Source organism: Oryza sativa, chromosome 10 (assembly GCF_034140825.1).
Source record: "Oryza sativa Japonica Group chromosome 10, ASM3414082v1".
In the NCBI taxonomy this organism is placed as follows: Eukaryota; Viridiplantae; Streptophyta; class Magnoliopsida; order Poales; family Poaceae; genus Oryza; species Oryza sativa.
The window spans coordinates 6,279,700-6,297,180 of NC_089044.1; the positions used below are offsets into that span (position 1 = coordinate 6,279,700).

The 17,481-nt window shown below is 41.7% G+C and overlaps 1 protein-coding gene and 1 long non-coding RNA gene across 2 annotated transcripts; one reads left to right on the forward strand and one right to left on the reverse strand.

Moving 5' to 3' along the window:
• Positions 1–6,096: 6,096 nt before the first annotated feature.
• On the reverse strand, positions 6,097–8,989 carry LOC136353484 (uncharacterized). Its single transcript, XR_010736847.1, has 4 exons — positions 8,751–8,989; positions 8,413–8,676; positions 7,654–7,719; positions 6,097–6,369 (listed from the first exon to the last, which is right to left on the reverse strand). It is a non-coding gene; the product is annotated as an uncharacterized lncRNA (long non-coding RNA).
• A 1,473-nt stretch (positions 8,990–10,462) lies between these two features.
• LOC4348229 (uncharacterized) lies at positions 10,463–16,375 on the forward strand. The gene is made up of 11 exons (XM_015759478.3): positions 10,463–10,673; positions 10,762–10,968; positions 11,443–11,541; positions 11,701–11,789; positions 13,441–13,557; positions 13,827–13,932; positions 14,087–14,171; positions 14,264–14,373; positions 14,900–15,030; positions 15,251–15,347; positions 15,875–16,375. Exons 1-11 carry the CDS (start codon positions 10,593–10,595, stop codon positions 16,166–16,168), a joined length of 1,416 nt encoding a protein of 471 aa, XP_015614964.1. The 5' UTR covers positions 10,463–10,592; the 3' UTR covers positions 16,169–16,375.
• The last annotated feature ends 1,106 nt before the right edge of the window (positions 16,376–17,481 follow it).

Below are 17,481 nucleotides of genomic sequence, written 5' to 3' on the forward strand. Positions count from 1 at the left end.
TGAGAATGGAAATAATCATATTTGTCTGAACCTTGGTCTTTGAATCAGTAGAATATGTGTTTCTATTAAGTTGATCTTGGTGTGAACCTTGGTCTTTGAATCAGTATGGACGTCGGTCTGAATCTTTTGAGCTTAACCATGGTTCAGACCAATATTCTTCTAGCTTAGGTACTCGGCATCTATGTGGCTTCTACTCAACAAAGTGTCAGTTGAATTCAGTCGCATTTATCTTTGTGCAATACTTTTATCACATCTGATTCTAAAACATCTTTACCACATCTACTCCGGTGCTACTGAACTGAATGGAGTACTCCAGTTCAAGGCAACTAATATAGGCTTACTTCACAATTATCTGCTTAATTCAGTCACATTTACTCCCAGAAATTGTCTGCTGAAGCTGATCTGCTCCTAATACAGGAATACTCAACATCGAGTAATCTCAATTCTGTGTCAAAAAAAAAGTAATCTCAATTTACATTCAGTCAAAAAATTACTCCTACTCTGTAATCTCAGTAAAGTCAGGAATATTCAGTCGATTCACATTTACTCAAGATTCAGTAATCTCAGTTGACACAATTAATTACTGTACTCAATTTACAATCTCAATTCAATATTCATTAAAAAAAGTACTCCATAACCTCAGTACATTCAGGAACATTCAGTCAATTCACATTCAGTTCTTGGCATGTTGGAATCTGCTGGTGGTGGTTCAAACTTAGGCCAAGCCTGGGACTTCACTTGGCACGAACTGCTTCAAAACTCTTGGCAGGACTGGGATTTTTTCAGAACTTCAAAACTCCGGCTAATGTTCTCTGAGAAGCTACAAACTGAGGCACCTGAACTGCTGCTTCCTGTCGACGAAGAACAGAGACCACATCGCGCAATGGACGTGGAGGAGGCAGGAAGCCACGGGCGCGCGGTGCGGCGAGCCGGCGACCCCACGTCGTGAGCGGCACAGGCGGCGGCGTTGCTGATGTATATGGTCGGGAAGCAAAGTTGGAAAAAGGTTTTTTAAGTTGTATTCGGACGTCAAATATTAAAACACGTTTCTTATACAGGACGTTATTTTAAGAAAATGATGGGAGTATGTACTTTACATACTTTGTAATTATATACAATACCACGTTTTGATATTATCTTTTTAGGTTAAATGAAATGAGGAACATTTCATCAATGATAGCTAATTTCCTGGGATGTGCCGAAAATCCATCAGTATTTCCATAATTTGGATGCAGAGGTTATACTGAACATCTGCATTTCTTCAAGATCGGAGGAAGACTTCATTGCCTGGCACCCTGATAAAAACGGTATGTTCTCAGTTCGAAGCGCTTACAGATTGGCAGCTCAGTTAGTGAATATAGAAGAAAGTTCTAGCTCTGGGACAAATAATATTAACAAAGCATGGGAGATGATTTGGAAATGCAAGGTTCCTCAAAAGGTCAAAATCTTTGCTTGGAGGGTGGCCTCCAACTGCCTGGCGACCATGGTAAATAAAAAGAAGAGGAAATTGGAACAATCTGATATGTGCCAAATCTGCGACAGGGAAAATGAAGACGATGCTCATGCTCTCTGCAGGTGCATTCAAGCTAGCCAGCTTTGGTCATGTATGCATAAATCGGGGAGTGTTTCAGTAGATATAAAGGCCTCTGTTTTAGGAAGGTTTTGGCTGTTTGATTGCCTTGAAAAAATTCCAGAATATGAACAGGCCATGTTCTTGATGACTCTGTGGCGCAACTGGTACGTGAGGAATGAGCTAATACATGGCAAGTCAGCCCCGCCGACGGAGACGTCACAGAGATTTATACAGAGCTATGTCGATTTACTGTTCCAGATCCGACAAGCTCCTCAGGCTGACCTGGTAAAAGGAAAGCATGTGGTGAGGACTGTACCTCTGAAAGGAGGGCCTAAATATCGAGTGCTTAACAATCACCAACCATGCTGGGAGAGACCAAAAGATGGCTGGATGAAATTAAATGTGGATGGATCCTTTGACGCTAGCTCCGGTAAGGGGGGTCTTGGAATGATCCTCAGGAATAGCGCTGGTGATATCATCTTCACTTCTTGCAAACCCCTTGAAAGATGCAACAACCCGCTAGAATCAGAGCTGCGTGCCTGTGTTGAAGGGCTTAAGCTGGCGATCCATTGGACTTTGCTTCCGATTCAGGTGGAAACAGATTGTGCCTCAGTGGTCCAGCTTCTGCAGGGTACCGGTAGAGATTTTTCTGTTCTAGCCAACATCATTCATGAAGCGAGGCATCTGCTGGTGGGTGAAAGGGTGATTTCTATTAAGAAAATATGTCGTAGCCAGAATTGCATTAGCCATCATCTTGCAAATACGGCTAGAGCTGATTTTCTTGCTGGATTTTGGTTGGGAGAGAGTTGTAATCTTATCTCACATTTATTAAGCGAGAACTTTATGAGTGAGTAATATATTTCTTTCCCCCCGCAAAAAAAAAATACCCGTACTTCGCTACGGGTAGAAGGAACCGACACACTGAAACATGTATATTATTACTGTTTCAAGACCAATAAGATCTTTCATTGGCCTAACTATTGACCACAAAACCTAATAATAATCAGGACAGGCAAAAAAAACACTGTGATGTAGACTTAGGATGCTCTCTCTCTCTCAACCCTCATGGCAAGCACACGATCTTACTTTCAAAATCGTACATGGATTAGCGTGGAGTAGAGTCTTGCCACGCGCGGACGACAGATGGCGTGTGGACTCTAATCAGTAGATCTTATTGCAAGGCCATACTTCAAAAAAAAAAATCTAATTTCGGCAAGTTTATTTCTATTGAAAAAGGTTTGTGAGGTAAGACATTATGTGTATATTAATATTAAGGTATATGCAACAAATTTCTATTGAAAAATGAAATGAAATTATTGGAGGTGTATCACGAGGACCTTCGGCCGGGCCTACCAAAATTAGAGACGATCAAAGGCACGAACCGGAGATAATCAGCGAAGATCGAAGAGACGGCATGGGCGAAAGCCACATGGCGAAAGCCGTGGCGTGGAGATTAAGAGCCTCGCCAAAGACAGACTAGCCATGAGAAGACACGGTCGAAGGTCTAGGGCGAAAGCCTTGCCACGATAGGGACGGGTTTCTCTAGGCATCAGATCTCACCAGAAGGAAGCCTAGCGGGCCAACACACCTTCCGAAGGCTTCGCCAAGGGTTGGGCCGAAATATTTGGCCCATTAAGAGCCTATATAAGCAAAAGACACTGTGTGTACCCATAAAGATGTCCCTATTATAAGGGTAACTATGTAAATTTCCCTGTAAACCCCAGACCCTAAAATGGGAGAGTCTATAATAGGGCTATAAGTAGCCCCCTAGGGCAATGTAAAAAGGGGATCCAAAAATTTTTTACTAAACAATACAATTGTATTTACTTCCAACTACTGTTGAGAGAACTACGACTTTCGACGTGACGTGGTTATCTATATGACAACAGAGATAATCGCCAGTACAGTAAAGTCCTAAACCACATCACCGCTTGACAGACGCAATCAAGAAACAAACACCGTAATGATAGGAATGAAAATACTTAACAATATCAAAATTAGTCAGAAAATGGTAAAGGAAACAGTCATGAATAATAATAAAATCCTAATTCAAATCACCCCGAGGAGAAATGAGAAAGGAATAAACATCACGATTACTAACACGATCAACATTAATCAAACTAAATTCAGTTCCACTAATCTAGAAATAATATAATATGCATGAGTAATATTCATCTTATTTTTCTCACAAAATTTAAATCATCCAAAGGTGTAAAAACTGATTATGTAATCGAATATATTTAAATAGGCCGGGAAAACAACAGAAAACTTATTTGGTCCGGTAGCTTGCATGCGGTGCAGCCCGTCTAAAAGCCGAAGCCTGGCACAAAAGGAAAAATTATTCGGTCCCTCAACTTGTCATCGAGTTACAAAATCGTCCCCCAACTGTAAAACCAGATATATATGACATCACTTGACTTATAAAACCGTTCTCTTCAGATTCTTCGGTGGTTTTGACCCCGGTTTTATCTAACGTGGTCGCTGAGTCAACGTGGGACCAAAATATCAGCATGGCCACATCAGCCTCCTCTCTCTTTTCCCCTCTTCTCTCCCTTCCTCATCTCTCTCGCTCTTTCCCTTCTCTGCGAGGCCGACAGTGCAAGGCGGGAGAGGAGGAGGGCGTCGGCAGTCGGCGATGGATGACGCGGCGGCGGTAGGGGGAGGAGCTGCGGGCGGGCGGTAGGGGGAGGATGTGAGCTTCCGCTCGATGGTGCGAAGCCAATCATCAGCATCAAGTGGATCATCGGAGCGAGTGAACACCGGAGGTTGAGTACGCTGAAATTCAGCGAGTCCCCCGGTGGCATGGTGTCCACCACCGCCCGCACCTTGGGCAATGTGGGCAGCGGTAGCGGCTACACTTGCTGCGATTTGCTGAAGGACGGCGTTTTGAGCCTCACGGTTGCGCTCCACGGCCATAAGAACCTCAGCCATGGTAGGAGGAGGTGGCGGTTCATCACCACGGCTTCGGGAACCCTCCGGAGCATCATGGGATTGAGAGCGAGTGCTGGGACGAGTCATCCTATGGATATGAGATTAAACATAATTAGTGATGGTTGCAACTAAGGATTGATAATGGCCTGAAAGTTAGCACGCATCGTACATAATAAACTAAGTTTAGGTTACCGACTTAATATTAAGTTTAGGTTACCGACTTAATATGAATGCACAATATAAATGCATGCGAAGCTAAGTCCATGTTTGCATAATTAATTTCAATGCACAATAAAAATGCACAATTCAATTATATACAAATGCGACAAGTTATGTTAGCATGATATGAGGCAACCAAATAAGAAGCATTAAGAATCAATCATGCTCATCCTATACTAAAGCTCGAACAAGAAGCAATAAACCAAAATAGTTTTCCAATTGCGATCAACATAGCGGGCCAAAAGCGTATCAATCGCCGGAACATGAAAATTCAAATAAACCAACACTGCAACTTGGCCGCTACTGCTATATGACACATTTCTATCGAGCGTCTCTCAGCTAGGAGTACACTTTTGCAATCTATTTGGTCAAATTTTTACGTTGGTATATTTTACTTCTTCCAAAACAAGGTTCTGAAATTTCTTAGGTTGCCAAACAGCAGCCACTTTACGAATTTTTAGAGAGGGCTACAGAAGTGATAAAATTCTGAACATTTTTGTGGTTGTTCCTGGAGTAGTTGCCCAGCTCAGAAAGATTTTGCGAGCAAAATAGTGAGTAGTTTGTCCTGGAGAATTATTTGATTACAGACTGTTGCAGAAATTCCAGATTTGGCTATTTGACATTTTGGAGGTTTAAAACATGTTCATAATTTGTCAAAAAATTTTGGGAGACTAAGAGCAACATGAGGAACAGCAAGGCACCATTTTAGAGTGACTATTGCACATTTTAATTGTACTTACAAACTGAGAATTAAAGTTTAATTCCCTCAACATTATCAGTCTAATATTCGAATGGGGGAAGTAATAAATTTATTTTGTCAACCAAATTAGACCAAGATGAGTGGAAAATCTGAGAATAAGGTGAGAAAGAACACTAGAATGAGATGAGGAGTAAAAAGGATTCACACATACTAAGATTTTCACAATCGACTCAAGTTGAATATTTTGCAAATCATTTTCAAATTGCCAACTTAGCTCTAGCCTACAGTCGGCATTGCTCTAATACCAACCGCTGTGGACACCCCGAGTATTATACCATCCAGTGTCCAACGCGACCACCACATACTATTGGAGAAGTGGGATCCATACAAGCATAAATAGCCACTCGTCCTCAATGTGTCCATGATCACGGTTGACAACCTTCTGTTATAATAACCGAAATGTCGAGTAGTGAGCGCAAGACATAACCGTAAGATAGCTTGCCAGTCCACCACGTCATATGCCCGTCAACCACTCGAAGGTGGCGACCAAAAGCATACCCCAGTGACTCGATCCAAAGCGCTATCCCCAATTATCTTAAGCAGTCAAAACCCGTTACTCATGCTTAGCTAGTCCCCAGGAATGCGACTAGCCTCACACTTTCATCGCAAGCAATTAATAAACATAGCAAGTACCATAATAGTGTTAAAGTGCAGCGAGGTACATGACACATAATAGGGTCCGAGGTCCCAACATACAACACATAAATATAGCAGCGGAAGTCTCAAATAGAGTTCATAAGCAAAAGATAAAGCCGGTGGTACCACAACCCCACTAGGGCAAACCAACCGGGCAAGAGCCAAGCTGCAAGGGATCACTCATTGCCCTCGCCGCCCTCGGCAGAGCAATGACCACATAAGAAACATAACTCATAACCGGAATCCTCTCCTGAAATTGCAGACACCGGGTTAAGTACAAGATTGTACTCGCAAGTCTTACCCAAAATTATATATACATAAGGGAGAGAGAAGTATGCAAGCTTTCTAGCCTATAGTGGGTCTCTAGGTTTAACATTTGCATAAAGCTAATTTTATTGAGCAATTAATGAGTAAAATAAGTAAGGACAAGTAAATCTAGCATCATTTTAATTTATGGACAGCAAGAATATAATTCTGAAATGTACAAGCAAATGAGCCCAAACGGCTCTCTCATCATCAACCATAGACTACCAAAGTCCGTACCAACATGGCACAACATGCCAACACCACCATCAAACATAATCCCATCCATAATAATCTATATTTGATGCTAACATGAGTGAGATACACATTAAGCAATGTCCATAACCGAGGACGCGGCTATTCGAATAGATTATACTCTGATCAGAGGTGTACAACTGGACCCACACAAAATGAACAAGGATCAAAAGCTACACACCCCGTCAAGTGCGTTACGCAAGTGATACAAGCTCATTACATGCCTTTCCTAATCCCACCCCAACCACCTATACCACGCCGGGGTTCCCGACGACTCAATCACGTGCGTGTGTGGTGTGACAAAGGCGGGCACGCCACGCGGGAGGCACCCCCGGCCAACATAGGCACCCGAGGCCCTCCAAAGGGCTACCTGCCCTCACGTTTCTCCAACGTGGTATAAATGATCACAGTAGAACTAGTAAAGGACAAGCCGGTCCCAAATAAGGCATGTGGTAAGTACAAAGGGTACTTGAATAGATGTCAAAATGTTCGGTCCTTAACGACCTAGACGGGGCTACTTGCATCAGGGGAAACCCACCTCCCATCATCGCCCTATCACCCGTCCAAGTCCAACATATTTCATCAACCATTATTTAGTGTAAGTGCTCAAGTTTTATACCCAATAATACATGTTTTCTATATACCACAATTAATAGCATTGTCCATCCCTATAGTTCTATTAGCACTAAGCATGGCTAAGCATTAATGAATAAGACATCCCAAGTAATCCCAACCAGTGGTAATAGGGTATAAGGAGAGCAATATCACAAGAACTAAATGCATAAATAGGTTCTACCCGTACACCATAAACCGACAATATTAATATCTAGGCAATGCATGCATGCATATATATATATATATATATATATATATATATATATATATATATATATATATATATATATATATACACGTATAGATTGCAACCAAATCATTTTTTAGAGAAAACATAGGTTCTATATGCTTAGGTGCTTGCCTTGTTGCTGAGGGTAGCCACTATCCTCCTCGGGATATGGCTCGTTACTCTCCGGAAACTCCGAATCTATCGAAAAGAAGCAATGTGCGAATAAGAGCCAAATAAACATGCACATGCAAAATGATCAATAAATTATGAAATAAATATAGTGGGTAGAGCACATGTTAACTTGAATTTAGGTGAAAGAATCACTAGATTATCACTTATAGTTTGGGAGATATGAAAATGACAAGCTTTCAGGTGCTGAAAATGGCAGTTCTGTAAATATTAATGTTTTCTTTAGAGCATTACAGGCAACTTGCAACACAAACCAAGTTTTCATAATAATGATTATTCTTAGAATAAAGTACATCACTCACAGGTCCTAAGAAAAATTATTTCACAGCTATATGTGTTGTCATTATTTATTTATGGATTTTACAAGTTAAAAACATAGGAATGCTAAATAAACTCCTAAACATGATTTAAGAGGTAGTTTTGCCAAAAACAACACACAACAGCAAAGAGTACTAAAATATAAGCTCAACAAAATTAGTTTCACAATTTTAGCTTTTACCAATAATTTCTTACGAATTTATTAAGAGCTAGACCACATAAGGGATACATATAGCTATTTATATTTTTAGTGGGAAAACCAGTACAAAAGTTGGTCATTTTTATTTTACAACATTGAAGATCACGTTTTTCTTAATCCACAGAAATTTGGTTCACTGAATTCAGAGTTCATATGAATTAGTTATGAATTTTTAAAGCGCGTACCTCTTTCAGCTCAAAAGCTATCTCAGAAATCGATTTCTATTTTCACTCCCCTTTTCTCCAACTTCCACTGGACTTCGCTCACATCGCAGCAACCTGGACATAGGGTCGTGCGAGGCTAAGGTCTCGGGCTGATGGCAAGAGATGGAGCAAGGTCTTGGGCTGACGGCAAGAGACGCTGCCTAGGGCTTCTTCAACCGAAATCAAAAGAGATGAACTCGGGGTGAGTTACAGCCACCTTCTAGCTGCAGCAATGGAGTGGACAACCTATAGAACGTTGCTATAGATGTTCAATATGGAGGGAATTCAAAAGAGGCACCATGGATGAAAAGGAAGCTCACCAAATGGAGGAAAACAAAATGCTGCTGCTGCAGCCCTGCAGGTTGAAACCACCACTCTCTTCTTCCTTCTCGATCTCTCTCAACTCTCCATGCATGTGCAAGATGTTGGGATGGATGAAAAGCTTAGATGATGGGGATTGTTATGGTCTAATATGCAGAGCTTGAGTTTGGGTTCTTTGATGGGATTTGGGGGAGGAGAAGTGAGTTGGGAGCTCAGCTTGAGGAGGAAAAGAAAGAACAAGCAAGGGAAGTGAAAGGGGAGGAAGAAGAAGGGGTTTTCTGCTCACCTTATGTCCTGAGGTGGGGAGAACGCCCAAGGGTGGGTTTTGGGCTAAAAAGGCACCCAAGGTCAGTGACAAGTGGGCCCAACTCGTGGTGGTATAAGAGGTAAGGGCTGGAATAGAGGTGGAACAAGAATTTGGGCAGATTTCAGGAATTTTCAGCAATTTTACACATCTTCCAATATGACACTCAGTTAGTTCAAGAAATAATAGTGATATAGTTTTATCCTTTGGTGTGGAGATAGACCTGGACACCTAGTTTCCATTTTTCAAAGTTTCACTAAAAAAATTCGAAATATTTTAATTCTGGTGAAAAGATGAAATTGGTTAGGCTGAAAGTTGGTTTGAATTTTTAGGAGGCCAAAACAGAGAGTAAAAATTCCACAACATTTATATTTGTTGATGATAAATAAACTAGTATTTTAATAAATTATTATACATGTACACTTCTGTTCAAGTTATTGTTCAAATAGAAGTGGTTTCAATTTTACCGATTAGAGTTAACTTTGTCATCGCCTATGATCAAATTGCAATATAGTAAATATGAAATCTAAAGGACAACAAAAGCACTTCTAAATACCTAGTTATGAACCTAGGGCTGTTACAGAGGAGCGTGTAGGCGGCGGGGCGAGGAGCGGCGCGCGGGCTCCCTGGCCTGCTGCCGCCCACGAGGCCCACGAGGCAGATGAATGGTGGCTAGGGGAGAGGAGTGGGGGCTGGTGGAGTGGAGTTGGGTGGCGGTGACCATCGGCTTAGACCCAGCGAAGTTGCCGTCGCCGTTAGACCTAGAGGAGTTCGACGACAGTGGCCGTCATTGTTGTCGTCGAAGTCGAGCCCGCTCGCAGCTCGTCCCCTAGCTGCCGCCTCGTGGGCCTCGTGGGCAACGGCCGGCGGGGGAGCCTGTGCGCCGCTCATCTCCCCACCGCCCACGTGCTGCTCCTCCACCGCTCGCGTGCCGCCCCTCCCCCACCGCTCCTCCCCCCACCGCCACCGCGTCGCCCGTCGCCGGCCGTAGACGCCCTCCTGCTCTCCCGCCTCGTAGAGAAGGGAGAGAGATAGATGAGGGAGAGAAGAGGGAAAAAGAGAGAGGAGGCTGCTGTGGCCACGCTAGCATGTGGAGCTCACGTGGGTCCCACGCTGACTCAACCACCACGTCGGATAAAACAGGGGTCAAAACCATTGAAGGATCTAAAGTAATGATTTTTGTAAGTTGAGGGATGCCATATATCTGGTTTTACGGTTTAGGGACGATTTTGTAACTCGATAACAAGTTGAGGGACCTTCGGTGTACTTTTTCCGGCACAAAATGTACGGTCCAAGCCTAGTGTCCACATGCTCGGCCCATGAAGCTAATGCGGCCCAAGTGGACCCGAGAGAGCGGAGCCGAGAGAAACAGAGCGGAACACGTGTCCTTTCGCTCTTCTCTCCTCCGCTGAGCCGCAACGGCCTCCCTCTCCGCTGCTCCCCCCATCGGCGGCGTCGCTTTCCCACCGGCAACCCTTCCCCTCCCCAGAAGAGAAGAGAAGAGAAGAGAAGAGGTGGGATCTGGATTGTGGAGAGGATGGTGAAGACAGTGGTCGGCGAGGAGGCGCAGCTCAAGGCATTGGAGGAAACCCTCTCCGCCTCCGCCTCTCCAGCTCAGGTTTACCCCTACTCTCTCATCGCCGGCAGCCGCAGCCATCGCCAGATTCATTCGATTTTGATCTTAATCTTGATCTTGACAATCTCAGGTGGGGCTCGTCGTCGGCAAGCTCAGCGCCTCTTCCGACCGTGCCCTTGCCTACTCCCTCATCCCCACGCCGCCCACCGATTCCGGCGCTCCCGCTTGCTCCCTCCTCCGCGCGGCCCCCAACCCCAAGGCCGCCAAAGCTGCCTCTTCCGACGCCTCCTCGTCGCTCGACTTCGATGTCGACTGGGTCGCCGAGCACGCGCGCCAGGTAACAACAACTAACGTTCCTTGCTACTACTACTAGTTGTAAGTAGTATCACAATGCCAAAACTCTGCCATCCTTTTATTGTCTTTCTCCTATATCAAAATCTGACTATCTCCTGTAACAATCACAACACCATAGTATTGCAAATCGGAACCCCCTTTTTTTTTTATTTTTTTAGAGAAGGGTATTTTTTCCCTGGCCTCTACGCCCAACCAGATATATGTAGCCTTTTTAAATTAGGAACTTAGCGTATTAAACAGGGAACTTAGCCCTCAAATAACCCAATCTAAAATTCGCTCATGTAGAGATTTGAACTCAAAACCTTGGGGTGCTACTTTACAATCGCAAGGTGCGAACCCCCTTAGTATCTTACTCATGATACCTACTTTACGTGGGTCGATTTTGTAAGATGCGGACCCCCTTTCCCCTATTTTTTCTTGGAAACATCTGAATACATCATCTTCTATCAATGCACAGGTCTCGAGGATGCTTCTTGGAGGAATGACCGTCATAGGTATTTACATATGGGCGTCAGAAGCTTCGTTCAAAGCGACTTCCCCTGCTGTTTTATCACAGGTACCAACTTCTCCTTCCATTGATATTATGGGTTTTGGGAGTCAGGTTGCATCTTTATGTCATGCCGTTTTCTTTTGTTTTCGCATCCACGCCCTTCTTTTCCAATGATACCAGCATGGACCTGTATGTAATGGATAATTTGCTTCTTCTATTTTCCAGGTTCTTAGAGCTGTTTCTCAGGTTGCTCCTTTGTATGGCACTGGTGTTGATGAGAGACTGCTCATTCATATTTCTTACAGCCCAAGAAGGTGCTCCACTATTTATTTTTTTGGGGCTATTGCATTCTTACCCCTATTTTGAAGTTCAATTGTGATTTTACCCTCGTTTTTTAGGGTTTACATTTTTACCCTTGTTTTCTTTGAAACGAAGAATAGATTTGCCCCTACTTTGGATGGTTGGGTTAACGGTGTTAAGTTGAGTACCAAAAGACATTTATATCCTTGCTTCTATTGCAGATTTGCCCGCCCTTCTGAACAAATAATTGTGTTTTTACCCCTTGTACATGAAACTTGGAACTAACTTGTACACAACATTTTCTTGACTAATCTCTCGTTGTCTCGCGATGCTGCTACATCCTGCTCATGTGCTCCACTCCAAGCTGTATTTGCCTGTCCAAATGCTTCTCTAACTGCAAAACCAAGTTGATACATACATCAATATTATAGTTTGTTTGTTCTTAAGATCAATCAAGATGTGCACACAAGAAAGTATGTTTGGAAGAAAAAGAGAACCAATAGCATCTGGAAGACTGAAGTAGGAGGCTTACTCTGCACGCGTCGACAACCGGCCACCGTGGCCTGCTTCTCGTGTCGCTGCGAGTCACCACTGCCAATTGCTGCTAGCGTCGAGGAGATGTCGCTGCTGCCTTCTGCTCGTGAAGCCGCCAACGCGCCTTGCTGCTCGCGTCGAGGTGCGCTTAGAAGCACATCGCATCGAGGTGTGCTTAGGAGCCGCCGCCGCCTGCTTCTCATGACACTGCCGAGGAGCGGCTGCCAGGGCTTGCTGCTCGCGTCGAGGCATGCTAAGGAGCCACCGCTGCTGCCTGCTGCTCGTGTTGCCGAGCTGGCTCGCCGGAGCCGCCTCCGCCACCTGCTCTTTCTCCCCTAGAGTTTGGGGATTCCTTGGTGTGGAAGAACAAATCTGACCAAACATATTTACTCAAGGGTAGATTGGGAATCCCATATTTCCTAAATATTTTTTCTCTTTTCATTTATATTTCTTTAACTCGATATTGTGTGACCACCAAACTACCGTTTAAAGTAGGGGCAAACGGTGACTTCGTTTAGAAAAAAACAGGGGTAAATCTGCAAACCCTAAAAAGTAAGGGCAAAATCACAATTGAGATTGAAAGTGGGGGTATAAATACAATTCTCCCTTATTTTTTTTCCTACATTACTTTGGTTCCTTCTTTAACTGTCCATGTTCTAGAACCATGAGCTAGAAAATCACTTTTTTTTTAACTAGTACCATTTCTACTTTCTTAGTTCTTCCTTTTTCCTTTTGGTTCATGTGGTTCGGCTTGCGTTCTGTCTATAGCCTACTCCAACTTGGTTGGGCCTAACGCCTGATGATTTTATTGTACTTTGTATTCTTCTCCAAGTAAGTTATATGGGGTCAGTTGTCCGCTTAGCACTTGAATCAAGCTTTATCACTTGGTGAGCCTGGTCATCACCAAATCAGTTGACATAAATGAAAAAAATTTAGTGTAGTTCAGTGTTATGGTGGTTCTGGTATTACAATTCTCCTTCTTTCGTATGCCAACCGATGATGCTGCTCTTCAAATTCTGCCCTGCTCAACTGCATTTTGAGTTAAGCTATTATATTTTAGGATAAATTGCAGTCAGTACATGCTTACATGCACACCTCATAACACAAAATGAAAATTTTGATGTGTTACAGGTGGGCCTGTCGTATATGTGATATGAGCTCAGGACGTTTAAGGCCATGTGACTTCAAGTATACTAAACTATTAGCTTCTCTTCAAACTTTCAGATGCACATATAATTTTGAGATAAGGTACTGCTTTTCGAATTCTGACACATCCTTAGATCCAACAATTCTTGTCTACTTTATGTCACAAAGCTAGAAAAACACCATTCGATGAAGTGTTCTGGACTATCAAACATTAAAGATACATAAAAAATCAACTATGCATATCAGTTTTAATGTGTTACATGCACTTTAGTTAATCCATGCATTTGGCAATAGTACATTTCCCTGTACTGCAATGAGATCCCTTCTGTCGCATTCTGACTGATGATAATTTGCATTGCATACTGCCATAGACTGCCAGTTGTTCAAGCTGAGCCTTTTAAGAAGGTTATTTCAAAGGCAATCAGTCATCTCACGAAGCAAGTGCAGAATGCCAAAGCTTTGATTGATGGAGTCCTGGTATTTACACAGCTTCTTAGCCCTTATTCAGCTGGAGAAGTGAAAAAAAAATACTACGAGTCAGAATAATTTGCATTATCTCTTAGAATTTTGGAGTCCTCTAGTTTTGTTTGTGTTTGACATCCTCTCATAGTTATGATGTATTTTCAACTAGTTTTTGGATGACATGGACAACACTTTGGAGGGGCCACATAACGTTGAATTTCTTGTGCCTTTCAAGAACAATTTGCCGGCTGAAGGTGCCCTAGCTAATGCTATTTCCTATTATATGTGATGATCAGTTTCTCTCTATGTCATTATGGGAGCCTTATGGTAAATGCTTGCACTAAAGAATGCAGTTTAGAGGGTGTTGCTGGGCTACTTCTCTTTGCTGGATCTGTCAGCGCCTTGGCATACTTGGGCCCAAAAGAGTCCATTGCAGAAGTTATATCTGATCTAAAGGTAGATATAATATACTAATTTCCATTATTTATCACTGCACCTTGTCACTTTTTCCCATGATGGACTAGCCAGAACTTTATAACCACCTTCACATGCTAAGCTTCTATGATTGAATCTGATTGATTATCAAGGAAGTGGCAATGCATTTAGTGGTGAAAATGTGAGCAGGCTCTTCAGTTAGGATTTCAGCACTGGATTGGGAATTTCAAGAATCTCATCCTGGAAAAAAATACTGAAACTTGAGTTGTGACTGTAATGTAGCTATATGTCTTGAGTTAAGGAGCTTTATGGCTACTGGAATTTTGATTCTGAGGTACTTGGCACTGCCGTATTATTTTTTTAAAGATGGGATTCCCTTATATGGTACTGAATAGTGAATAATGTCCAAAGGGTTCATATCATGAATCTCCCTTGCATTGGTTGATTTCTAGTCCCAAGCATCGTTTTATAGAACTACTCGAACACTCGTCGCTGTTCAGCAAATTAATTAATGCTTTGTGCTGTCTGTCGACCTGTGCGTATTCAGTTGGACATCATCACAAGCCTGAGAAGCAGATTGGATATCATACTAGATGAGGCAGATGATGACTCTACTACTAACAATTTGGAGAATTCACTGTCTCAGAAGGCCACCCAAGTTGTTTTTCATGAGTTGAGGTACTTCATATCTTCCATGAGACATTTATATTTTGTAGTGAATCAAAGTACACAAACCATATCTTACATTTTCACGAAGTCAGGCCTGTTCGGTGTTATGGTCCAATGGAACATATCTTGATGATTTAAATTAAAGCATTAAGATTTCCTGTATTTACAATAGAACAACAGATATGTTGCTATTGTATGCAGCTGATTACATCCTTCTTTTCGCATACAGAGTACCTTACAGTTTCCCATTCCCTAGAAGAATTCTGATACCTTGGTTGGCTGGCTCCTATATTTGTGACTACTTGCAACAATCAGAAACAACGGAGGTATTTGTTTTTTCATGTAGCTAATCTGAATGCACAGGGGGCCTTTTAATTGTCTTAATTGTCAAGCCTATTATATTCCAATTCTTCTAGAACACATTATTCTTATGTAGTACTCCCTCCATCTCATAATATAAGGTATTTTCTCCTTCAAATTTATCCCAAAACATAAGGGATTTTAGGATTCAGGGACAATACTTTATTCTCCACCTACCAACTTTTATGCACTCTACTTTATTCTCCACCATCCACTTTTATACTAGTTTATTCCCCAATCTACCAACTTTTATACTATTTTATTCTTTCACCTCACCTTTTGTACCATCACGTCATTGCATTACTTCCTTAATTTTTACCAAAAAAATGACATAATCCCTTATATTATGGGACGGAGGGAGTAGTACTTTATATGTTGTTCGCTGGTTGGTTTGTGGTGAGTATGTTAGTTTGTCTAACATATCCACAATCGGCTAGAATAAATGATAAGGTTTGGTTTGGCTGCTTGACACCCTTATGTGTGACATGTGCAGGATGCCATGGAGCGCTGCAAGGAAGTGATGTCGCTTGAAGCAGATATGGGAAACTATTCAATCGTAGAACCAGAAAGTGCATCGGCTGCCACGCTAGGATCGTTTTGGGATGTGGTACCTGGAGCTTTGTCAAAAGCGCCTTCAGAGCCTGGTCTGAAAGAGATGAACTCTGGACAGAATGGTTCGAGGAAGACGCATGGCAGCAGTTTCAGCATTCTAATGGCGTTTGTAGTACTACTGATTGCCGTGTTGGTTGGATGCATATTCACATTGTCTGCCACCTTGAAGACCTGATCATGTAAAATCGACCGAGATGGCATATTTTCTGTTTTGTCCAGAAAGAATTAACTCCTGGTGAATGATGAAGAAAATAGATCGCTAAAAATCTGATATTCTTGTGGGGTGTTCTACAATTATCTATCTTGTGTGACAGCTGTGGGTGAAATCTAATTAATGCCCATAACTAGCTATTAACAGTTGAAACCGTTGCATTTTTCGGAATTTTTTTGGTCTCCTTGGAGAAGTTTACGCTTGTTGGGCTTTTTTTTGCTTTTTTTTTAAAAAAGCCCCTCTTTGTATGGAATATCTCCTACGTCCTTGGACCGCCGGAATATTTATTACGTATAACCCCATCGTCTTCCAGACGGGGGTGCCAATGGGCGGGTGATCAATCACCCCCCCTCCCCTCCCCTCTGTAGTCTACTCTCTTCCTTGCTCCTCCCTTTCTTCTTTTCCTACTACACCATAAATTTTTTAAAAAATAAAAAAACAAAGTTAAAAAAATTTATGTATAGAAAATACTATATATAAAAATATTTGAATTTAAATTCTAATTTGAAATGGGTATGACTTATAAACTTTGGGTCTATAAACTAATATTTGAATTCAAATTCAAATTTGAATCGGGTATGTAAACTTTTGACTTATAAACTTTGGGTCTATAAACTTTTTATGTATAAAATTTAGATGTATAGAAATACTATATATAAAAAATATTTGAATTCAAATTCAAATTTGAATCGGATATAATTCAAATTCAAATTTGAATCAGGTATATAAACTTTTGAATTATAAACTTTGGGTCTATAAACTTTAGGTGTATAAACTTTAGATCTATAGAAATACTATATATAAAAAATATTTGAATTCAAATTCAAATTTGAATCGGATATAATTCAAATTCAAATTTGAATCGGGTATATAAACTTTTGAATTATAAACTTTGGGTCGATAAATTTTAGGTGTATAAACTTTAGATGTATAGAAATACTATATATAAAAAATATTTGGATTCAAATTCAAATTTGAATCGGATATATAAACTTTTGACTTATAAACTTTGGGTCTCTAAACTTTAGGTGTATAAACTTTATATGTGTAAACTTGAGGTGTACAAACTTTAGGTGTATAAATTTACTAAAATAGGAAAGTAATGCGGTGCCAAAAAAGGAACCCACATAGAGGAGGAGGGGGATCGGATCTGATCGCTCTAGGTGATCGCTCGTCCAGTAGCATTTCCGCTTCCAGACTGTTGTGTTTTTCGAATTTTTTTCATGTGTTGGGCTCTTTTTTCAAAAAAGCTCCTCTTGTTTGCACAGAATATCACA

Bases quoted from the DNA above. Each gene is read 5' to 3' on its own strand.
- LOC4348229 (XM_015759478.3), top strand. From the start codon at position 10,593: ATGGTGAAGACAGTGGTCGGCGAGGAGGCGCAGCTCAAGGCATTGGAG. The intron at 13,558-13,826 runs GTACTGCTTTTC...ATACTGCCATAG, and splicing joins ACATATAATTTTGAGATAAG to ACTGCCAGTTGTTCAAGCTG. The intron at 14,374-14,899 runs GTAGATATAATA...GTGCGTATTCAG, and splicing joins AAGTTATATCTGATCTAAAG to TTGGACATCATCACAAGCCT.